This window comes from Mya arenaria, chromosome 15 (assembly GCF_026914265.1).
Source record: "Mya arenaria isolate MELC-2E11 chromosome 15, ASM2691426v1".
Classification (NCBI taxonomy): Eukaryota; Metazoa; Mollusca; class Bivalvia; order Myida; family Myidae; genus Mya; species Mya arenaria.
In genome coordinates this window covers 32,751,966-32,774,657 of record NC_069136.1, presented here as the reverse complement: position 1 = coordinate 32,774,657, position 22,692 = coordinate 32,751,966, and the positions used below count along the sequence as shown (strand labels likewise).

Genomic DNA, 22,692 nt, shown 5'->3' with positions numbered 1-22,692 from the left:
ATGTACCAGTAAGGGTGTGCCTGTATACTAAATGTACCAGTAAGGGTGTGCCTGTCTACAAAATGTACCAGTAAGGGTGTGCCTGTATACTAAATGTACCAGTAAGGGTGTGCCTGTATACTACGTGTACCAGTAAGGGTGTGCCTGTCTACAAAATGTACCAGTAAGGGTGTGCCTGTATACTAAATGTACCAGTAAGGGTGTGCCTATATACTAAATGTACCAATAAGGGTGTGCCTGTATACTAAATGTACCAGTAAGGGTGTGCTTGTATACTAAATGTACCAGTTAGGGTGTGCCTGTATACTAAATGTACCAGTAAGGGTGTGCCTGTATACTAAATGTACCAGTTAGGGTTTGCCTGTATACTACGTGTACCAGTAAGGGTGTGCCTGTATACTACATGTACAAGTAAGGGTGTGCCTGTCTACAAAATGTACCAGTAAAGGTGTGCCTGTATACTAAATGTACCAGTAAGGGTTTGCCTGTATACTACGTGTACCAGTAAGGGTGTGCCTGTATGCTACATGTACCAGTAAGGGTGTGCCTGAATACTACATGTACCAGTAAGGGTGTGCCTGTATACTAAATGTACCGTAAGAGTGTGCCTGAATACCACGTGTACCAGTAAGAGTGTGGCTGTATGCTACATGTACCAGTAAGAGTGTGTCTGAATACTAAATGTACCAGTAAGAGTGTGCCTGAATACTAAATGTACCAGTAAGAGTGTGCCTGTATACTAAATGTACCAGTAAGAGTGTGCCTGTATACTAAATGTACCAGTAAGAGTGTGCCTGTATACTAAATGTACCAGTAAGGGTGTGCCTGTATACTAAATGTACCAGTAAGGGTGTGCCTGTATACTAAATGTACCAGTAAGGGTGTGCCTGTATACTAAATGTACCAGTAAGGGTGTGCCTGAATACTAAATGTACCAGTAAGGGTGTGCCTGTATACTAAATGTACCAGTAAGGGTGTGCCTGTATGCTACATGTACCAGTAAGAGTGTGCCTGAATACTAAATGTACCAGTAAGAGTGTGCCTGAATACTAAATGTACCAGTAAGAGTGTGCCTGTATACTAAATGTACCAGTAAGGGTGTGCCTGAATACTACATGTACCAGTAAGAGTGTGCCTGAATACTACATGTACCAGTAAGAGTGTGCCTGAATACTAAATGTACCAGTAAGAGTGTGCCTGTATACTAAATGTACCAGTAAGGGTGTGCCTGAATACTACATGTACCAGTAAGGGTGTGCCTGAATACTACATGTACCAGTAAGGGTGTGCCTGTATAATAAATGTACCAGTATGGGTGTGCCTGTATACTACGTGTACCAGTAAGGGTGTGCCTGTATACTACGTGTACCAGTAAGGGTGTGCCTGTATACTACGTGTACCAGTAAGGGTGTGCCTGTATACTACATGTACCAGTAAGGGTGTGCCTGTATACTAAATGTACCAGTAAGGGTGTGCCTGTATACTACGTGTACCAGTAAGGGTGTGCCTGTATACTACGTGTACCAGTAAGGGTGTGCCTGTATACTACGTGTACCAGTAAGGGTGTGCCTGTATACTACGTGTACCAGTAAGGGTGTGCCTGTATACTACGTGTACCAGTAAGGGTGTGCCTGTATACTACGTGTACCAGTAAGGGTGTGCCTGTATACTACGTGTACCAGTAAGGGTGTGCCTGAATACTACGTGTACCAGTAAGGGTGTGCCTGAATACTACGTGTACCAGTAAGGGTGTGCCTGAATACTACGTGTACCAGTAAGGGTGTGCCTGAATACTACGTGTACCAGTAAGGGTGTGCCTGTATGCTACATGTACCAGTAAGGGTGTGCCTGAATACTACGTGTACCAGTAAGGGTGTGCCTGAATACTACGTGTACCAGTAAGGGTGTGCCTGAATACTACGTGTACCAGTAAGGTTGTGCTTGAATACTACGTGTACCAGTAATGGTGTGCCTGTATACTACGTGTACCAGTAAGGGTGTGCCTGAATACTACGTGTACCAGTAAGGGTGTGCCTGAATACTACGTGTACCAGTAAGGGTGTGCCTGTATACTAAATGTACCAGTAAGGGTGTGCCTGTATACTACGTGTACCAGTAAGAGTGTGCCTGTATACTACATGTACCAGTAAGAGTGTGCCTGTATACTACATGTACCAGTAAGGGTGTGCCTGTATACTAAATGTACCAGTAAGGGTTTGCCTGTATACTTTGTGTACCAGTAAGGGTTTGCCTGTATACTTTGTGTACCAGTAAGGGTTTGCCTGTATACTTTGTGTACCAGTAAGGGTTTGCCTGTCTACAAAATGTACCAGTAAGGCTGTGCCTGTCTACAAAATGTACCAGTAAGGGTGTGCCTGTATACTAAATATACCAGTAAGGGTGTGCCTGTATACTAAATGTACCAGTAAGGGTTTGCCTGTATACTAAATGTACCAGTAAGGGTGTGCCTGTCTACAAAATTTACCAGTAAGGGTGTGCCTGTATACTAAATGTACCAGTAAGGGTGTGCCTGTCTACAAAATGTACCAGTAAGGGTGTGCCTGTATACTAAATGTACCAGTAAGGGTGTGCCTGTATACTACGTGTACCAGTAAGGGTGTGCCTGTCTACAAAATGTACCAGTAAGGGTGTGCCTGTATACTAAAAATACCAGTAAGGGTGTGCCTATATACTAAATGTACCAATAAGGGTGTGCCTGTATACTAAATGTACCAGTAAGGGTGTGCTTGTATACTAAATGTACCAGTTAGGGTGTGCCTGTATACTAAATGTACCAGTTAGGGTGTGCCTGTATACTAAAAATACCAGTAAGGGTGTGCCTATATACTAAATGTACCAATAAGGGTGTGCCTGTATACTAAATGTACCAGTAAGGGTGTGCCTGTATACTAAATGTACCAGTAAGGGTGTGCCTGTATACTAAATGTACCAGTAAGGGTGTGCCTGTATACTAAATGTACCAGTAAGGGTGTGCCTGTATACTACATGTACAAGTAAGGGTGTGCCTGTCTACAAAATGTACCAGTAAAGGTGTGCCTGTATACTAAATGTACCAGTAAGGGTTTGCCTGTATACTACGTGTACCAGTAAGGGTGTGCCTGTATGCTACATGTACCAGTAAAGATGTGCCTGAATACTAAATGTACCAGTAAGGGTGTGCCTGTATACTAAATGTACCAGTAAGGGTGTGCCTGTATACTAAATGTACCAGTAAGGGTGTGCCTGTATACTAAATGTACCAGTAAGGGTGTGCCTGTATACTAAATGTACCAGTAAGGGTGTGCCTGTATACTAAATGTACCAGTAAGGGTGTGCCTGTATACTAAATGTACCAGTAAGGGTGTGCCTGTATACTAAATTTACCAGTAAGGGTGTGCCTGTATACTACCTGTACCGGTAAGGGTGTGCCTGTATTCAAAATGTACCAGTAAGGTTGTGTCTGAATACTAGATCTACCAGTAAGGGTGTGCCTGTATACTAAATGTACCAGTAAGAGTGTGCCTGTATTCAAAATGTACCAGTAAGGTTGTGTCTGAATACTAAATTTACCAGTAAGGGTGTGCCTGTATACTACCTGTACCAGTAAGAGTGTGCCTGTATACTAAATGTACCAGTAAGGGTGTGTCTGAATACTAGATCTACCAGTAAGGGTGTGCCTGTATACTAAATGTACCAGTAAGGGTGTGCCTGTATACTAAATGTACCAGTAAGGGTGTGCCTGTATACTACATCTACCAGTAAGGGTGTGCCTGTATACTAAATGTACCAGAAAGGGTGTGCCTGTATACTAAATGTACCAGTTAGGGTTTGCCTGAATACTACATCTACCAGTAAGGGTGTGCCTATCTACAAAATGTACCAGTAAGGGTGTGCCTGTATACTAAATGTACCAGTAAGGGTGTGCCTGTATACTAAATGTACCAGTAAGGGTGTGCCTGTATACTAAATGTACCAGTAAGGGTGTGCCTGTATACTACATGTACCAGTAAGGGTGTGCCTGTATACAAAATGTACCAGTAATGGTGTGCCTGTATACTACATGTACCAGTAAGGGTGTGCCTGTATACTACGTGAACCAGTTAGGGTGTGCTTGTATTCTAAATGTACCAGTAAGGGTGTGCCTGTATACTAAATGTACCAGTAAGGGTGTGCCTGTATACTAAATGTACCAGTAAGGGTTTGCCTGTATACTTTGTGTACCAGTAAGGGTTTGCCTGTATACTTTGTGTACCAGTAAGGGTTTGCCTGTCTACAAAATGTACCAGTAAGGCTGTGCCTGTCTACAAAATGTACCAGTAAGGGTGTGCCTGTATACTAAATATACCAGTAAGGGTGTGCCTGTATACTAAATGTACCAGTAAGGGTGTGCCTGTATACTAAATGTACCAGTAAGGGTGTGCCTGTCTACAAAATGTACCAGTAAGGGTGTGCCTGTATACTAAATGTACCAGTAAGGGTGTGCCTGTCTACAAAATGTACCAGTAAGGGTGTGCCTGTATACTAAATGTACCAGTAAGGGTGTGCCTGTATACTACGTGTACCAGTAAGGGTGTGCCTGTCTACAAAATGTACCAGTAAGGGTGTGCCTGTATACTAAAAATACCAGTAAGGGTGTGCCTATATACTAAATGTACCAGTAAGGGTGTGCCTGTATACTAAATGTACCAGTAAGGGTGTGCCTGTATACTAAATGTACCAGTAAGGGTGTGCCTGTATACTAAATGTACCAGTAAGGGTGTGCCTGTATACTAAAAATACCAGTAAGGGTGTGCCTATATACTAAATGTACCAATAAGGGTGTGCCTGTATACTAAATGTACCAGTAAGGGTGTGCTTGTATACTAAATGTACCAGTAAGGGTGTGCCTGTATACTAAATGTACCAGTAAGGGTGTGCCTGTATACTAAATGTACCAGTAAGGGTGTGCCTGTATACTACATGTACAAGTAAGGGTGTGCCTGTCTACAAAATGTACCAGTAAAGGTGTGCCTGTATACTAAATGTACCAGTAAGGGTTTGCCTGTATACTACGTGTACCAGTAAGGGTGTGCCTGTATGCTACATGTACCAGTTAGGGTTTGCCTGAATACTAAATGTACCAGTAAGGGTGTGCCTGTATACTAAATGTACCAGTAAGGGTGTGCCTGTATACTAAATGTACCAGTAAGGGTGTGCCTGTATACTAAATGTACCAGTAAGGGTGTGCCTGTATACTAAATGTACCAGTAAGGGTGTGCCTGTATACTAAATGTACCAGTAAGGGTGTGCCTGTATACTAAATGTACCAGTAAGGGTGTGCCTGTATACTAAATTTACCAGTAAGGGTGTGCCTGTATACTACCTGTACCGGTAAGGGTGTGCCTGTATTCAAAATGTACCAGTAAGGTTGTGTCTGAATACTAGATCTACCAGTAAGGGTGTGCCTGTATACTAAATGTACCAGTAAGAGTGTGCCTGTATACTAAATGTACCAGTAAGGGTGTGCCTGTATACTAAATTTACCAGTAAGGGTGTGCCTGTATACTACCTGTACCGGTAAGGGTGTGCCTGTATTCAAAATGTACCAGTAAGGGTGTGTCTGAATACTAGATCTACCAGTAAGGGTGTGCCTGTATACTAAATGTACCAGTAAGGGTGTGCCTGTATACTAAATGTACCAGTAAGGGTGTGCCTGAATACTACATCTACCAGTAAGGGTGTGCCTGTATACTAAATGTACCAGTAAGGGTGTGCCTGTATACTAAATGTACCAGTTAGGGTTTGCCTGAATACTACATCTACCAGTAAGGGTGTGCCTATCTACAAAATGTACCAGTAAGGGTGTGCCTGTATACTAAATGTACCAGTAAGGGTGTGCCTGTATACAAAATGTACCAGTAAGGGTGTGCCTGTATACTAAATGTACCAGTAAGGGTGTGCCTGTATACTACATGTACCAGTAAGGGTGTTCCTGTATACAAAATGTACCAGTAATGGTGTGCCTGTATACTACATGTACCAGTAAGGGTGTGCCTGTATACTACGTGAACCAGTTAGGGTGTGCTTGTATTCTAAATGTACCAGTAAGGGTGTACCTGTATTCTAATTGTACCAGTAAGGGTGTGCCTGTATACTAAATGTACCAGTAAGGGTGTGCCTGTATACTAAATATACCAGTAAGGGTGTGCCTGTATACTATGTGTACCAGTAAGGGTGTGCCTGTATACTAAATGTACCAGTAAGGGTTTGCCTGTATTCTAAATGTACCAGTAAGGGTGTGCCTGTATACTAAATGTACCAGTAAGGGTTTGCCTGTATACTACTTGTACCAGTAAGGGTGTGCCTGTATACTAAATGTACCAGTAAGGGTGTGCCTGTATACTAAATGTACCAGTAAGGGTGTGCCTGTATACTGAATGTGGCAGTTAGGATGTGCCTGTATACTAAATGTACCAGTAAGGGTGTGCCTGTATACTAAATGTACCAGAAAGGGTGTGCCTGTATACTAAATGTACCAGTAAATGTGTGCCTGTATACTAATTGTATCAGTAAGGGTGTGCCTGTATACTAAATGTACCAGTAAGGGTGTGCCTGTATACTAAATGTACCACTAAGAGTCTGCCTGTATACTAAATGTACCAGTAAGAGTGTGCCTGTGTACTACATGTACCAGTAAGGGTGTGCCTGTATACTACATGTACCAGTAAGGGTGTATACTAAATGTACCAGTAAGGGTTTGCCTGTATACTAAATGTACCAGTAAGTGTGTGCCTGTCTACAAAATTTACCAGTAAGGGTGTGCCTGTATACTAAATGTACCAGTAAGGGTTTGCCTGTATACTAAATGTACCAGAAAGGGTTTGCCTGTATACTACGTGTACCAGTAAGGGTGTGCCTGTATACTAAATGTACCAGTAAGGGTTTGCCTGTATACTGCGTGTACCAGTAAGGGTTTGCCTGTATACTAAATGTACCAGTAAGGGTGTGCCTGTATACAAAATGTACCAATAAGGGTTTGCCTGTATATTACGTGTACCAGTAAGGGTTTGCCTGTATACTAAATGTACCAGTAAGAGTGTGCCTGTATACTAAATGTACCAGTAAGGTGTGCCTGTATACTAAATGTACCAGGAAGGGTTTGCCTGTATACTAAATGTACCAGTAAGGGTTTGCCTGTATACTACGTGTACCAGTAAGGGTGTGCCTGTAGACTAAATGTACCAGTAAGGGTGTGCCTGTATACTAAATGTACCAGTAAGGGTGTGCCTGAATACTACATGTACTTGTTAGGAAGTGCCTGAATACTACATGTACCAGTTAGGATGTGCCTGTTTATGTTCCAGTAAGGGTGTGCCTGTTTACTACATATACCAGTTAGGATGTGCCTGAATACTACATGTACCAGTAAGGATGTGCCTGTTTATGTTCCAGTAAGGGTGTGCCTGTTTACTACATCTACCAGTGAGGATGTGCCTGTATACTACATGTACCAGTAAAGATGTGTCTTTGTACTACATCTACCAGTTAGGATGTGCCTGTATACTACATGTACCAGTTAGGGTGTGCCTGTATTCTGCATATACCATTTAGGATGTGCCTGTATACTACATGTACCAGTTAGGATGTGGCTGTATACTAAATGTTCCAGTTAGGATGTGCCTGAATACTATATTTACCAGGTAGAGTGTGCCTGTATACTCCATGTACCAGTAAGGATGTGCCTGTATACTGAATGTGCCAGTAAGGGTGTGCCTGTATACTAAATGTACCAGAAAGGGTGTGCCTGTATACTAAATGTACCAGTTAGGATGTGCCTGTATACTACATGTACCAGTTAGGATGTGCCTGTATACTACATGTACCAGTAAGGATGTTCCTGTATACTAAATGAACCAGTAAGGGTGTGCCTGTATACTACATGTACCAGTAAGGGTGTGCCTGAATACTACATGTACTTGTTAGGAAGTGCCTGAATACTTCATGTTCCAGTTAGGATGTGCCTGAATACTGCATATACCAGTTAGGATGTGCCTGTATACTACATGTACCAGTTAGGATGTGGCTGTATACTAAATGTTCCAGTTAGGATGTGCCTGAATACTATATTTACCAGTTAGAGTGTGCCTGTATACTCCATGTACCAGTAAGGATGTGCCTGTATACTGAATGTGCCAGTTAGGATGTGCCTGTATACTACATGTACCAGTAAGGGTGTGCCTGTATACTAAATGTACCAGTAAGAGTGTGCCTGTATACTGAATGTGGCAGTTAGGATGTGCCTGTATACTACCTCTACTAGTAAGGATGTGCCTGTGTACTACATCTACCAGATAGGATGTGCTTGTATACTACATCATGTACCTGTTAGGATGTGCCTGTATACTAAATGTACCAGTTAGGATGTGCCTGTTTACTAAATGTACCAGCTTGAATGTGCTTGTTTGTTGCATTTATTAGTGAAGATGGTCTTTTTGTGTCTGGAAAATATCCTTTCTGTGAAATAATTTACTTCACAATGGGAATTGAATTAAAGGAAGAAATATTTTGTGTCAATTGATTTAGGTCTATTGAGATAAATATGCACTGTTATACTTGCAATTAAACACTTGAATATTCATCATTTTTAATGAGATGTGGCCGTCTTTTTTTCAGGAGATGAGCGACCTGATGGAGTTTATTGTACAAAAGTTCCTCACCCTGTCGAAGACAGAGCCCCTTGCGTGTGCTGTTAAACTGTGCACCAACAATTTCCTCAGGAATACAAACAGGTATAGGCTGTCAGACTGTGCACCAGCAACTGCCTCAGGAATACAAACAGGTATAGGCTGTCAGATGGTGCACCAACAACTGCCTCAGGAATACAAACAGGTATAGGCTGTCAGACTGTGCACCAGCAACTGCCTCAGGAATACAAACAGGTATAGGCTGTCAGACTGTGCACCAGTAACTGCCTTAGAAATACGAACAGGTATAGGCTGTCAAACTGTGCACCAACAACTGCCTCAGGAATACAAACAGGTATAGGCTGTCAAACTGTGCACGAGCACCTGCCTAAGGAATACAAACAGGTATAGGCTGTCAAACTGTGCACCAGCAACTGCCTCAGGAATACAAACAGGTATAGACTGTCAAACTGTGCAACAACAATTTCCTCAGGAATACAAACAGGTATAGGCTGTCAAACTGTGCATCAGCAAGTGGCTCAGGAATACAAACAGGTATGGGCTGTCAAAGTGTGAACCAACAACTGCCTCAGGAATACAAACAGGTATAGGCTGTCTGACTGTGTACCAACAACTGCCTCAGGAATACAAACAGGTATATGCTGTCAAACTGTACACCAGAAAGTGCCTCAGGAATAAAACAGGTATAGGCTGTCAGACTGTGCACCAACAACTGCCTCAGGAATACAAACAGGTATAGGCTGTCAAACTGTGCACCAACAACTGCCTCAGGAATAAAAACAGGTATATGCTGTCAAACTGTGCACCAACAACTGCCTCAGGAATACAAACAGGTATAGGCTGTCTGATTGTGCACCAACAACTGCCTTAGGAATACAAACAGGTATAGGCTGTCTGACTGCACCAACAACTGCCTCAGGAATACAAACAGGTATAGGCTGTCAAACTGTGCACCAACAACTGCCTCAAGAATACAAACAGGTATAGGCTGTCTGACTGTGCACCAACAACTGCCTCAGGAATTCAAACAGGTATAGGCTGTCAAACTGTGCACCAACAACTGCCTCAGGAATACAAACAGGTATAGGCTGCCAACCTATGCACCAACAACTGCCTCAGGAATACAAACAGGTATAGGCTGTCTGACTGTGAACCAACAACTGCCTCAGGAATACAAACATGTATAGGCTGTCAAACTGTGCACCAACAACTGCCTCAGGAATAAAAACAGACATAGGCCGTCAAACTGTGCACCAGCTTTTGCCTCAGGAGTAAAAACAGACATAGGCTGTCAAACTGTGCACCAGCAACTGCCTCAGGAATAAAAACAGGTATAGGCTGTCAAACTGTGCACCAACAACTGCCTCAGGAATTCAAACAGGGATAGGCTGTTAGACTGTGCATTAACAACTTCCTCAGGAATACAAACAGGTATGGACTGTCAAACTGTGCACCAACAACTGTCTCAGGAATACAGACAGTTATGGACTGTCAAACTGTGCACCAACAACTGTCTCAGGAATAAAAACAGACATAGGCTGTCAGACTGTGCACCATCAACTGCCTCAGGAATACAAACAGGTATAGGCTGTCTGACTGTGCACCAACAACTGCCTCAGGAATACAAACAGGTATAGGCTGTAAAATTGTGCACCAACAACTGCCTCAGGAATAAAAACAGACATAGGCTGTCAGACTGTGCACCAGCAACTGCCTCAGGAATAAAAACAGACATAGGCTGTCAGACTGTGCAGCAGCAACTGCCTCAGGAATAAAAACAGGTATAGGCTGTCAGACTGTGCACCAACAACTGCCTCAGGAATACAAACAGGGATAGGCTGTCAGACTGTGCATTAACAACTTCCTCGGGAATACAAACAGGTATGGACTGTCAGACTGTGCACCAACAACTGTCTCAGGAATACAGACAGGTATGGACTGTCAAACTGTGCACCAACAACTGCCTCAGGAATACAAACAGGTATAGGCTGTCAGACTGTGCACCAACAACTGCCTCAGGAATACAAACAGGTATAGGCTGTCAGACAGTGCACCAGCAACTGCCTCAGGAATAAAAACAGGTATAGGCTGTCAAACTGTGCACCAACAACTGCCTCAGGAATACAAACATGTATAGGCTGTCATACAGTGCACCAACAACTGCCTCAGGAATATAAACAGACATAGGCTGTCAGACTGTGCACCAACAACTGCCTCAGGAATACAAACATGTATTGACTGTCAAGACTGTGCACCAACAACTGCCTCAGGAATAAAAACAGACAAAGGCTGTTTGGTCAGACTGTGCATCAACAACTGCCTCAGGAATACAGACAGGTATTGACTGTCAGACTGTGCACCAACAACTGCCTCAGGAATACAAACAGACATAGGCTATCAGACTGTGCACCAACAACTGCCTCAGGAATTCAGAGAGGTATGGACTGGCAAACTGTGCACCAGCAACTGCCTCAGGAATACAGACAGGTATGGACTGTCAGACTGTGCACAAACAACTGCCTCAGGAATACAGACAGGTATGGACTGTCAAACTGTGCACCAACAATTGCCTCAGGAATACAAACAGGGATAGGCTGTCAGACTGTGCACCAATAACTGCCTCAGGAATACAAACAGGTATTGACTGTCAAACTGTGCACCAACAACTGTCTCAGGAATACAGACAGGTATGGACTGTCAAACTGTGCACCAACAACTGCCTCAGGAATACAGACTGGTATAGGCTGTCTGACTGTGCACCAACAACTGCCTCAGGAATTCAAACAGGTATAGGCTGTCTGACTGCACCAACAACTGCCTCAGGAATACAAACAGGTATGGACTGTCAAACTGTGCACCAACAACTGCCTCAGGAATACAGACAGGTATGGACTGTCAAACTGTGCATTAACAACTGCCTTAGGAATACAAAAAGGTATAGGCTGTCAAACTGTGCACCAGCAAGTGCCTCAGGAATACAAACAGGTATAGGCTGTCAAACTGTGCACAAGCATCTGCCTCAGGAATAAAAACAGACATAGGCTGTCAAACTGTGCACCAACAACTGCCTCAGGAATACAAACAGGTATGGACTGTCAAACTGTGCACCAACAACTGCCTTAGGAATACAAACAGGTATAGGCTGTCTGACTGTGCACCAACAACTGCCTCAGGAATACAAACAGGTAAAGGCTGTCACATTGTGCACCAACAACTGCCTCAGGAATAAAAACAGACATAGGCCTTCAGACTGTGCACCAGCAACTGCCTGAGGAATAAAAACAGACAGGCTGTCAGACTGTGCACCAACAACTGCCTCAGGAATACAAACAGGTATGGACTGTCAAACTGTGCACCAACAACTGCCTCAGGAATACAAACAGGGATAGGCTGTCAGACTGTGCACCAACAACTGCCTCATGAATACAAACAGGTATGGACTGTCAAACTGTGCACCAACAACTGTCTCAGGAGTACCAACAGGTATGGACTGTCAAACTGTGCACCAACAACTGCCTCAGGAATACAAACAGGTATCGGCTGTCTGACTGTGCACCAACAACTGCCTCAGGAATACAAACAGGTATAGGCTGTCAAACTGTGCACCAACAACTGCCTCAGGAATACAAACAGGTATAGGCTGTCTGACTGTGCACCAACAACTGCCTCAGGACTACAAACAGGTATAGGCTGTCAAACTGTGCACCAACAACTGCCTCAGGAATAAAAACAGACATAGTCCGTCAGACTGTGCACCCGCAACTGTCTCAGGAATAAAAACAGGAATAGGCTGTCAAACTGTGCACCAACAACTGCCTCAGGAATACAAACAGGGATAGGCTGTCAGACTGTGCACCAACAACTGCCTCAGGAATACAAACAGGTATGGACTGTCAAACTGTGCACCAACAACTGTCTCAGGAATACAGACAGGTATGGACTGTCAAACTGTGTACCAACAACTGCCTCAGGAATACAAACAGGTATAGGCTGTCTGACTGTGCACCAACAACTGCCTCAGGACTACAAACAGGTATAGGCTGTCAGACTGTGCACCAACAACTGTCTCACGAATAAAAACAGACATAGGCCGTCAGACTGTGCACCCACAACTGTCTCAGGAATAAAAACAGGAATAGGCTGTCAAACTGTGCACCAACAACTGCCTCAGGAATACAAACAGGGAAAGGCTGTCAGACTGTGCACCAACAACTGCCTCAAGAATACAAACAGGTATGGACTGTCAAACTGTGCACCAACAACTGCCTCAGGAATACAAACAGGTATAGGCTGTCTGACTGTGCACCAACAACTGCCTCAGGAATACAAACAGGTATAGGCTATCTGACTGTGCACCAACAACTGCCTCAGGAATACAAACAGGTATAGGCTGTCAAACTGTGCACCAACAACTGCCTCAGGAATACAAACAGGGATAGGCTGTCAGACTGTGCATTAACAACTGCCTCAGAAATACAAACAGGTATGGACTGTCAAACTGTGCACCAACAACTGTCTCAGGAATACAGACAGGTATGGACTGTCAAACTGTGCACCAACAACTGCCTCAGGAATACAAACAGGTATAGGCTGTCAGACTGTGCACCATCAACTGCCTCAGGAATACAAACAGGTATAGGCTGTCAGGCTGTGCACCAGCAACTGCCTCAGGAATAAAAACAGGTATAGGCTGTCAAACTGTGCACCAACAACTGCCTCAGGAATACAAACAGGTATAGGCTGTCATACAGTGCACCAACAACTGCCTCAGGAATATAAACAGACATAGGCTGTCAGACTGTGCACTAACAACTGCCTCAGGAATACAAACAGGTATGGACTGTCAAGACTGTGCGCCAACAACTGCCTCAGGAATAAAAACAGACAAAGGCTGTCAGATCAGACTGTGCACCAACAACTGCCTCAGGAATACAAACAGGTATTGACTGTCAGACTGTGCACCAACAACTGCCTCAGGAATACAAACAGACATAGGCTATCAGACTGTGCACCAACAACTGCCTCAGGAATTCGGAGAGGTATGGACTGGCAAACTGTGCACCAGCAACTGCCTCAGGAATACAGACAGGTATGGACTGTCAGACTGTGCACAAACAACTGCCCCAGGAATACAGACAGGTATGGACTGTCAAACTGTGCACCAACAACTGCCTCAGGAATACAAACAGGTATTGACTGTCAAACTGTGCACCAACAACTGTCTCAGGAATACAGACAGGTATGGACTGTCAAATTGTGCACCAACAACTGCCTCAGGAATACAGACAGGTATAGGCTGTCTGACTGTGCACCAACAACTGCCTCAGAAATACAAACAGGTATAGGCTGTCTGACTGCACCAACAACTGCCTCAGGAATACAAACAGGTATAGGCTGTCATACTGTGCACCAACAACTGCCTCAGGAATACAGACAGGTATGGACTGTCAAACTGTGCATCAACAACTGCCTCAGTAATAAAAACAGACATAGGCTGTCAGACTGTGCACCAACAACTGCCTCAGGAATACAAACAGGTATGGACTGTCAAACTGTGCACCAACAACTGCCTCAGGAATACGAACAGGTATGGACTGTCAACCTATGCACCAACAACTGCCTCCAGAATACAGACAGTCATGGACTGTCAAACTGTGCATTAACAACTGCCTCAGGAATACAAATAGGTACAGGCTGTCAAACTGTGCACCAGCAAGTGCCTCAGGAATACAAACAGGTATAGGCTGTCAAACTGTGCACAAGCATCTGCCTCAGGAATAAAAACAGACATAGGCTGTCAAACTGTGCACCAACAACTGCCTCAGGAATACAAACAGGTATGGGCTGTCAGACTGTGCACCAACAACTACCTCAGGAATACAAATAGGTATAGGCTGTCAGACTGTGCACCAACAACTGCCTCAGGAATAATTACAGACATAGGCTGTCAGACTGTGCACCAACAACTGCCTCAGGAATACAAATAGGTATAGGCTGTCTGACTGTGCACCAACAACTGCCTCAGAAATACAAACAGGTATGGACTGTCAAACTGTGCACCAACAACTGTCTCAGGAATACAGACAGGTATGGACTGTCAATCTGTGCACCAACAACTGCCTCAGGAATACAAACAGGTATGGACTGTCAAACTGTGCACCAACAACTGCCTCAGGAATACAAACAGGTATAGGCTGTCTGACTGTGCACCAACAACTGCCTCAGGAATACAAACAGGTATAGGCTGTCAAACTGTGCACCAACAACTGCCTCAGGAATACAAACAGGTATAGGCTGTCTGACTGTGCACCAACAACTGCCTCAGGAATACAAACAGGTATAGGCTGTCAAACTGTGCACCAACAACTGCCTCAGAAATAAAAACAGACATAGGCTGTCAGACTGTGCACCAGCAACTGCCTCAGGAATAAAAACAGACATAGGCTGTCAGACTGTGCACCAGCAACTGCCCCAGGAATAAAAACAGGTAAAGGCTGTCAAACTGTGCACCAACAACTGCCTCAGGAATACAAACAGGTATAGGCTGTCAGACTGTGCACCAGCAACTGCCTCAGGAATATAAACAGACATAGGCTGTCAGACTGTGCACCAACAACTGCCTCAGGAATACAAACAGGTATGGACTGTCAAACTGTGCACCAACAACTGCCTCAGGAATACAGACAGGTATGGACTGTCAAACTGTGCACCAACAACTGCCTCAGGAATACAGACAGGTATGGACTGTCAAACTGGGCACCAACAACTGCCTCAGAAATACAAACAGGTATGGACTGTCAGACTGTGCACCAACAACTACCTCAGGAATAAAAACAGACATAGGCTATTAGACTGTGCACCAACAACTGCCTCAGGAATACAAATAGGTATAGGCTGTCAGACTGTGCACCAACATCTGCCTCAGAAATAAAAACAGACATAGGCTGTCAGACTGTGCATCAACAACTGCCTCAGGAATACAAACAGGTATGGACTGTCAAACTGTGCACCAACAACTGCCTCAGGAATACAAACATGTATGGACTGTCAAACTGTGCACCAACAACTGCCTCAGAAATACAAACAGGTATGGACTGTCAAACTGTGCACCAACAACTGCCTCAGAAATAAAAACAGACATAGGCTGTCAGACTGTGCACCAACAACTGCCTCAGGAATACAAACAGGTATAGGCTGTCAGACTGTGCACCAACAACTGCCTCAGGAATAAAAACAGACATAGGCTGTCAGACTGTGCATCAACAACTGCCTCAGGAATACAAACAGGTATGGACTGTCAAACTGTGCACCAACAACTGCCTCAGGAATACAAACAGGTATGGACTGTCAAACTGTGCACCAACAACTGCCTCAGGAATACAAACAGGTATAGGCTGTCAAACTGTGCACCAACAACTGCCTCAGGAATACAAACAGGTATGGACTGTCAAACTGTGCACCAACAACTGCCTCAGGAATACAAACAGGTATGGACTGTCAAACTGTGCACCAACAACTGCCTCAGGAATACAAACAGGTATAGGCTCTCAGACTGTGCACCAACAACTGCCTCAGGAATACAAATAGGTATGGACTGTCAAACTGTGCACCAACAATTTTCTCACGAATACAGAAAGGTTTGGACTGTTATAAGCTATGCACCTACAATTTCCTCAGGAATAGACAGGTATTGGCTGTAAAGAATTGAAATGTTTATATTTTTTAACTTTTTCGTACATTTGGCAGCCATCCTGAAGCCATCTTGAATATAAATCATTTGTAATATTTTTTTCATAGACAATTCCAATCACTTTAAAAAATTAATAACTCATGCACAAACTTGTACGAATAATGTACACCAGAACCTAATAGTGGCCATCTAGGAGGCTACCTTGAATAAAAATGGAGCAGGAGGATGTCCACAGTTTGTAGGAGCTCAGAGGAGGTGGTTCTGCTTTATAACTAGTTGCTAATTACAGTTTGCATTTATAATGTGCTATAGGTGTGTCATGGAAGAGGATGATGGGCAGATGTCCACATATGGTTGGAGCTCGGAGGAGGTGGACCTGCTGGTCAGCTGGTGGGAAGACCTAGAAGGTTATGATAACATAGTTGATGAGATTATACAACGATACCAGGATAGGGGCATATACAAGAATAAACTAGAGGTATGGAAATGAACTAAATACATGTTGAAGAAATTTATATGTCAAGGCATTGTCACATTGTTGACATGGATGTTATCAAAAACCCTTTAGTAATTAAATACATGTTTACAAGTCTTTTGAGGGTTTCACGGTAGCGATTTTTAATGCTTTAGCCGATGTTGTTTAGCACAGCACTAAAATCTTTTTAAGGGTTTTAAGGAAGTGGTTTGGATCCATCCACAAGTATAGAACTTTATTTTGTACTTTCATTTAATAGTAATTAATTTTATTTTAAAATCCTGTCATGCATATTTATTAAATTATACTCCCTGAAAGCAGCATTCTCACAGATGGAGAGTTTTGACAACTTTTTGTCTAAGAATAAGCCAATATTTACGTTAAGGTCTTTACACCAGTGATAAAAGATTTCTGACAAAAGATGAAATTGCAGTTATTCATATTTACGTTCAAAAATTGATGTTCTTTTGTGAAAAACTCATTTTTCTTAAAGCATTGGTAATGCGTTTAGCCATAAAACTTCAATTTTGAAGGGTTAATGTTAAAAACCCAGGAACTTCATACTTGGTATGCTAGTTGGTCATGACTATTTGATGACCCCTATTGATTTTGAGATCAAAAGGTCAAAGGTCTCGGTTACCTTCAGGTAAAAAACGATATGTTGGCGGTGACCTTAAGCTTAAAATTGGTTTCTGCTCAATAACTAAAGAATGCTTGTACCCAGGAACTTAATACTTGGTATGCTAGTCAGTCATGACTAGTAGATGACTCCTATTGATTTTGAGATCAGTAGGTTAAAGGTCAAGGTCACCGTGACCTTGAGGTGAGAAACGGTTTCCGCTAAATAACTAAAGAACGCTTGCACCCAGGAACTTCGTACTTTGTATGCTAGTTGGTCATGACTAGTAGATGAACCCTATTGATTTTGAGATCACTAGGTCAAAGGTCAAGGTCGCCGTGACCTTGAGGTGAAGAAACAGTTACCGCTCAGTAACTAAAGAATGCTTGCACCCAGGAACATCATACTTGGTATGCAAGTTGGTCTTGACTAGTAGATGACCCCTATTAATTTTTTTATCAGTCCGTTAGTCAGTCAGTCTGTCCGTCAGTCTGTATGTCACACTTTGTTTCCGCTCAATATATAAAGAACGCTTGCACCCAGGAACTTCATACTTGGTATGCTAGTCAGTCATAAAGAAACCGTTACCGCTCAGTAACTAAAGAATGCTTGCATTCAGGAACATCATACTTGGTATGCAAGTTGGTTTTGACTAGTAGATGACCCCTATTAAATTTTTTATCAGTCCGTTAGTCAGACAGTCAGTCCGTCAGTCTGTACGTCACACTTTGTTTCCGCTCAATATATAAAGAACGCTTGCACCTAGGAACTTCATACTTGGTATGCTAGTCAGTCATGACTAGTAGATGACCCCTATTGTTTTTGAGATCAGTAGCTCAATGGTCAAGGTTGCCGTGACTTTGAGGTGAAGAAACAGTTACTGCTCAGTAACTTAAGAACACTTGCATCCAAGAACTTAGTACTTGGTATGCAAGTTGGTTATGTAGATGATCCTATTGATTTTGTGATCAGTAGGTCAAAGGTCAAGATCACGATGATCTTGAGCTGAAAAATGGTTTCCGATCCATTATTGAATAACGCTTGCGCCCAGGAACTTCATACAATGCAAACTTGGTTTACATTTTCCAAGATTAATCAACAACACTTTTTTCTCTTCACTATTTAATACGGGTGAATAAACCAAACTTCACTGTTGGTTTGTTTCCAGTCCAAAATTATAAATTTATGTCCATCATTTATTATGTCTATCATTTTTTTTTTCTCAGCTACAACCACACAGTAGGGGAGACAAGCGCTTTTTCAAAAAAACAATCTCTAGTTTTAATATGCCAAAATGCTGGCCTTTTATATCATATGAAGCCCTATGAGGGAAGATGAATTTCAAAAGCTTGGACTACAGTGATACTTGACTCTAGAATATAAGGCTAGTGAAAATGTGAAACAATAATTATAAACTCCAAATAATCCTCATTTGTTTCAAAGTATTGCATTATTAAAACAAGAAGAGATAATGCAATGACAACAAATGCCAAAAGGTAAAATCAGGGTAGCCTACCCTAACCTCTTCCCTATTGACAAGCCATTAAGCAAGCACAATTTAAATACCAGTTATTTCATTTTGTTCTTGGCGCCAACATAGGATATTAAGAGGCTTATGTCGAAATATCACGTTTGCTTAACAAATCCTCGATGCAAGGCCTCCAGAATGTAGCATGTATGTTGCAGCAATAATGTTATAGTGTGTTATTGTTTGCAGGTGGTGAACCAGTTGTACAAGATGAAGCTGCTAACAGAGAAGCAGCTGGGGCAGTTCATCGCCACGGAGAAAGCCATGCTAGAACAGGTAACCAAAATCGTACTACATCACATCTCAAATATAAGTCAATACCTTTATAGGGCTTGAGGCCACCCAAAAGATTATATTATAATACGTACGAGTGCATATTATTTAAATTGTTTGGTAATGTATGTTTATTTTACTTTCAAATTTATTTTCAGTGTGTTGAGAATCATGCAAATACGTTTAACATTCACAATAACTAAAAGAACTATGAATTGGTACATGTTTATACACTTGTCCAATAACTGGTGTAAACTTTTGCCCAATTATGCCCATTGTAATTGCAAAAACAAATGACAAATAATGGTATCTGCCTTCAATGCTGTTGTTAGTTTAGAAATAACTTTGATTGGGTATATAACTGTGTTGAGCAGGTTGCTCAGAGGGAGGAAGACATGAGTACACAGGACCAGCAGTTTATTGCCGCCATTGAAGAACTGAGCAGTCTGGAGGAGGACAAGGTCGTGCCACATTGCCTCTACAAACTGAGGGAGGGTGGATATGAAAAACACCTAGAATATTTACAACACTGCTTGCTGGAAGCTGCATATGTCAAATCAGGTATCAAAGACTGGGTTGTTGTAGAAATTGGTATACACAGGTTTCAAAATAATGTAAAAAAAAAATGTATTACGTACAAACAGTTTTGTTTCATGTGTAAATGAAATTCATTTCTGAAAGTACCGTATTATTCTATGTATAGGATGCTAGCATTGATAGGAGCGCAAAAATGTCAAAATCGAAGACGAAAAATTTAGGTTGGTAAGGTATTTATAACATATATAAAGGTAAAAACAATAAAAAAAAATGTATATACACGGTAAGGCATATTTCGATAACTGTCTTGTGTATTTCGATAATTATCGTCGTATATCGGTAATTTAGCATATTTCAGTAAGTCCAGTATCTGCCATATTTGTTTTGACGATTTGTTTTTTGGGATTGTGAAAATGGCAAAGGTCATTATAAACCATGCAATATTAAATTTTATAGCAAACTGATATGTACTTCGTTGTTTATTTCAAGTAAATTTATACATTAGATACGCAAGAAAAGTAACAGTAGCACAGGTAATAATAGTTTCATTCTGTCAACCTGATGACGCTTTTCATCAAATTGCCTTTGTTGTCTTCTGATGGTGTATCGTAAAGAACAATGATATAAGTCTTATAATATGTGTGAATATTCTCAAAATGTCAACACCCTCAGATAAGTATTAAAACACGTGGTCAAGTTCAAAGAAACAACCTTATGGTATTACCATCGCAATAATTCGTTCTATTGATGCATTTCTAATGACAGACAGCGAGTGTTTTTCACACCTTCGCACATTTGAAAAGATTTGATAGTGACAATAATGCTACTTTGCGGTATTGCACATTCCTTTATTATCCCCCGCCTTGAAAAGGCGAGGGGATATAGTAATGGTAGGCGCGATTCCGTGCGTGTGTGTGTGTGCGTCCGTCCGTCCCACATTCATTTCTTTGCATCTCCTCTTAGATTTCTCATGCGACTTCTACCAAACTTTCACAGATTGATGATCATAAAGTGAAGCGGCGCATATTGTCGGGCTTTTAAGATTCAACCATTTTTGAAAAAGTTATTGCCCTTTGCTTATTTTACATTTAAAATTGGTTTCTTCGCAACTCCTCTTACGTTTTTCATGCGATTTCTACCAAGCTATCACAGATTGATGATCATAAAGTAAAGCAGCGCGTATTGTCAGGCTTTTCTGATTTGACCATTTTTGAAAGAGTTATAGCCCTTTGTTTATTTTACATTTAAAATTGGTTTCTTCGCAACTCCTCTTACGTTTTTCGTGCGATTTCTACCAAACTTTTACAGATTGAAGATCATAAAGTAAAGCAGCGCATATTGTCAGGCTTTCCCGATTCGACCATTTTTGAAAGAGTTATTGCCCTTTGCTTATTTTACATTTAAAATTGGTTTCTTCGCAACTCCTCTAACAGTTTTCATACGATTTCTACCAAACTTTCACAGACTGATAATCATGAAGTGAAGCAGCGCATATTGTCGGGATTTCCTGACTTGACCATTTTTGAAAGAGTTATTGCCCTTTGCTTATTTTACATTTGAAATTGGTTTCTTCGCAACTCCTCTTACGTTTTTCATGCGATTTCTACCAAGTTATCACAGATTGATGATCATAAAGTAAAGCAGCGCATATTGTCAGGCTTTCCTGATTTGACCATTTTTGAAAGAGTTATAGCCCTTTGTTTATTTTACATTTAAAATTGGTTTCTTCGCAACTCCTTACATTTATGACTATATAGTGACACAGCGCATATTGTCAGGCTTTTGCAATTTGACCATTTATGAAAGAGTTATTGCCCTTTCTTAATTTTACGCATTCCTTATGTTCCTGAGAAACTACCCTTATCATTGATTGGCTTTTGTTACAAAATATGTCCCCATGAGGTGGGGGATATAGCTGTCTGTGACCGCTCTTGTTATTATTATTATTATTATTATTATTATTTTAAAACAGTAACATACAACAAAATGTTTTTTAGAATATCGAAACGGTAAAATTGTGAACAACGTTTAATTGATATTTAACTCATATTCCGATTTTCCATTGCCGTTATAACTCAATCCAGCAAAAGCGCTGACTCACATCGAGTTTTTGTGAGTAGCGTCACTTTTGTGAATAAAGAAAACACTCATGTTTGTTTTCAATTTATTTCTCAATAAATTATTTTAAAGTAAACATTCATTATATTTCTGCGTGTTTTAACTTGCGTGATTTTACCTACGTCAGTTGTTCTCTTCGGTGGACACTGAGTATAGGTACTTACCATTACTGCGTTCGTCTCCGGTCCAACATTTTCGGCCTGAAATGGACTTGTGAAAAACGGATAAAATCCTAATAGCATAGAAAGGATGCAGGCAATTTTTTAGACGATAATCTGGGGGGAAAAAAGTGTGTCCTATACATAATATAATACGGTATATGCTAATTGGTATGTTTGTAGACATGTTGCAGAACAGTCTTTTAGTTTTGGGGCTGTGTGGTTATGTCAAAATTATTGTTTCTGTTTAAATTTTTACATTAGAAAAATACACATAAACAGTGAATGGCTTCATACAATTTAATGAATGAATGATCTTGTACAGATGTAAAGAAGGATGGGAGATCACAGGAGCCAGTGTCCAAGTTTTTCTGCCTCAAGGATCAAGATGTGCCCATCATCTTTTATAATGATGATCAGGTAACATTATATAGCTGAAAATAAAACAAAACTCTTCAGTCACTTTGGAATCATGGGTTAAATGGCTTGCAATTGTATTGAATACAATTTTTACAAAATATTTACCAATAGTATTACTGTGAAATCATTTATATTCGTTGGCATGAAATTACGTGGTTTGCCGAAAAAATACAATTTCGTGGGTACTTGA

General features: G+C 41.6%; 1 protein-coding gene and 1 long non-coding RNA gene across 5 annotated transcripts in view; one reads left to right on the top strand and one right to left on the bottom strand.

Annotated features, from left to right (window-relative positions):
* LOC128220055 (protein timeless-like) overlaps positions 1 to 22,692 on the top strand; it is a 194,449-nt gene that overhangs the window by 153,402 nt on the left and 18,355 nt on the right. For all 4 annotated transcript variants that reach the window (XM_052928308.1, XM_052928307.1, XM_052928310.1 and 1 more), the window contains 5 exons: positions 8,653 to 8,768; positions 16,687 to 16,852; positions 19,186 to 19,272; positions 19,644 to 19,830; positions 22,408 to 22,502. In XM_052928308.1, the coding sequence (XP_052784268.1) occupies positions 8,653 to 8,768; positions 16,687 to 16,852; positions 19,186 to 19,272; positions 19,644 to 19,830; positions 22,408 to 22,502 (651 nt within the window). The remainder of the gene's footprint in view (positions 1 to 8,652; positions 8,769 to 16,686; positions 16,853 to 19,185; positions 19,273 to 19,643; positions 19,831 to 22,407; positions 22,503 to 22,692) is intronic.
* Positions 22,369 to 22,692, bottom strand: part of LOC128220058 (uncharacterized) — a 28,674-nt gene continuing 28,350 nt past the window's right edge. Inside the window, exon 3 of the long non-coding RNA XR_008258717.1 lies at positions 22,369 to 22,516. This is a non-coding gene — a long non-coding RNA (uncharacterized LOC128220058). The remainder of the gene's footprint in view (positions 22,517 to 22,692) is intronic.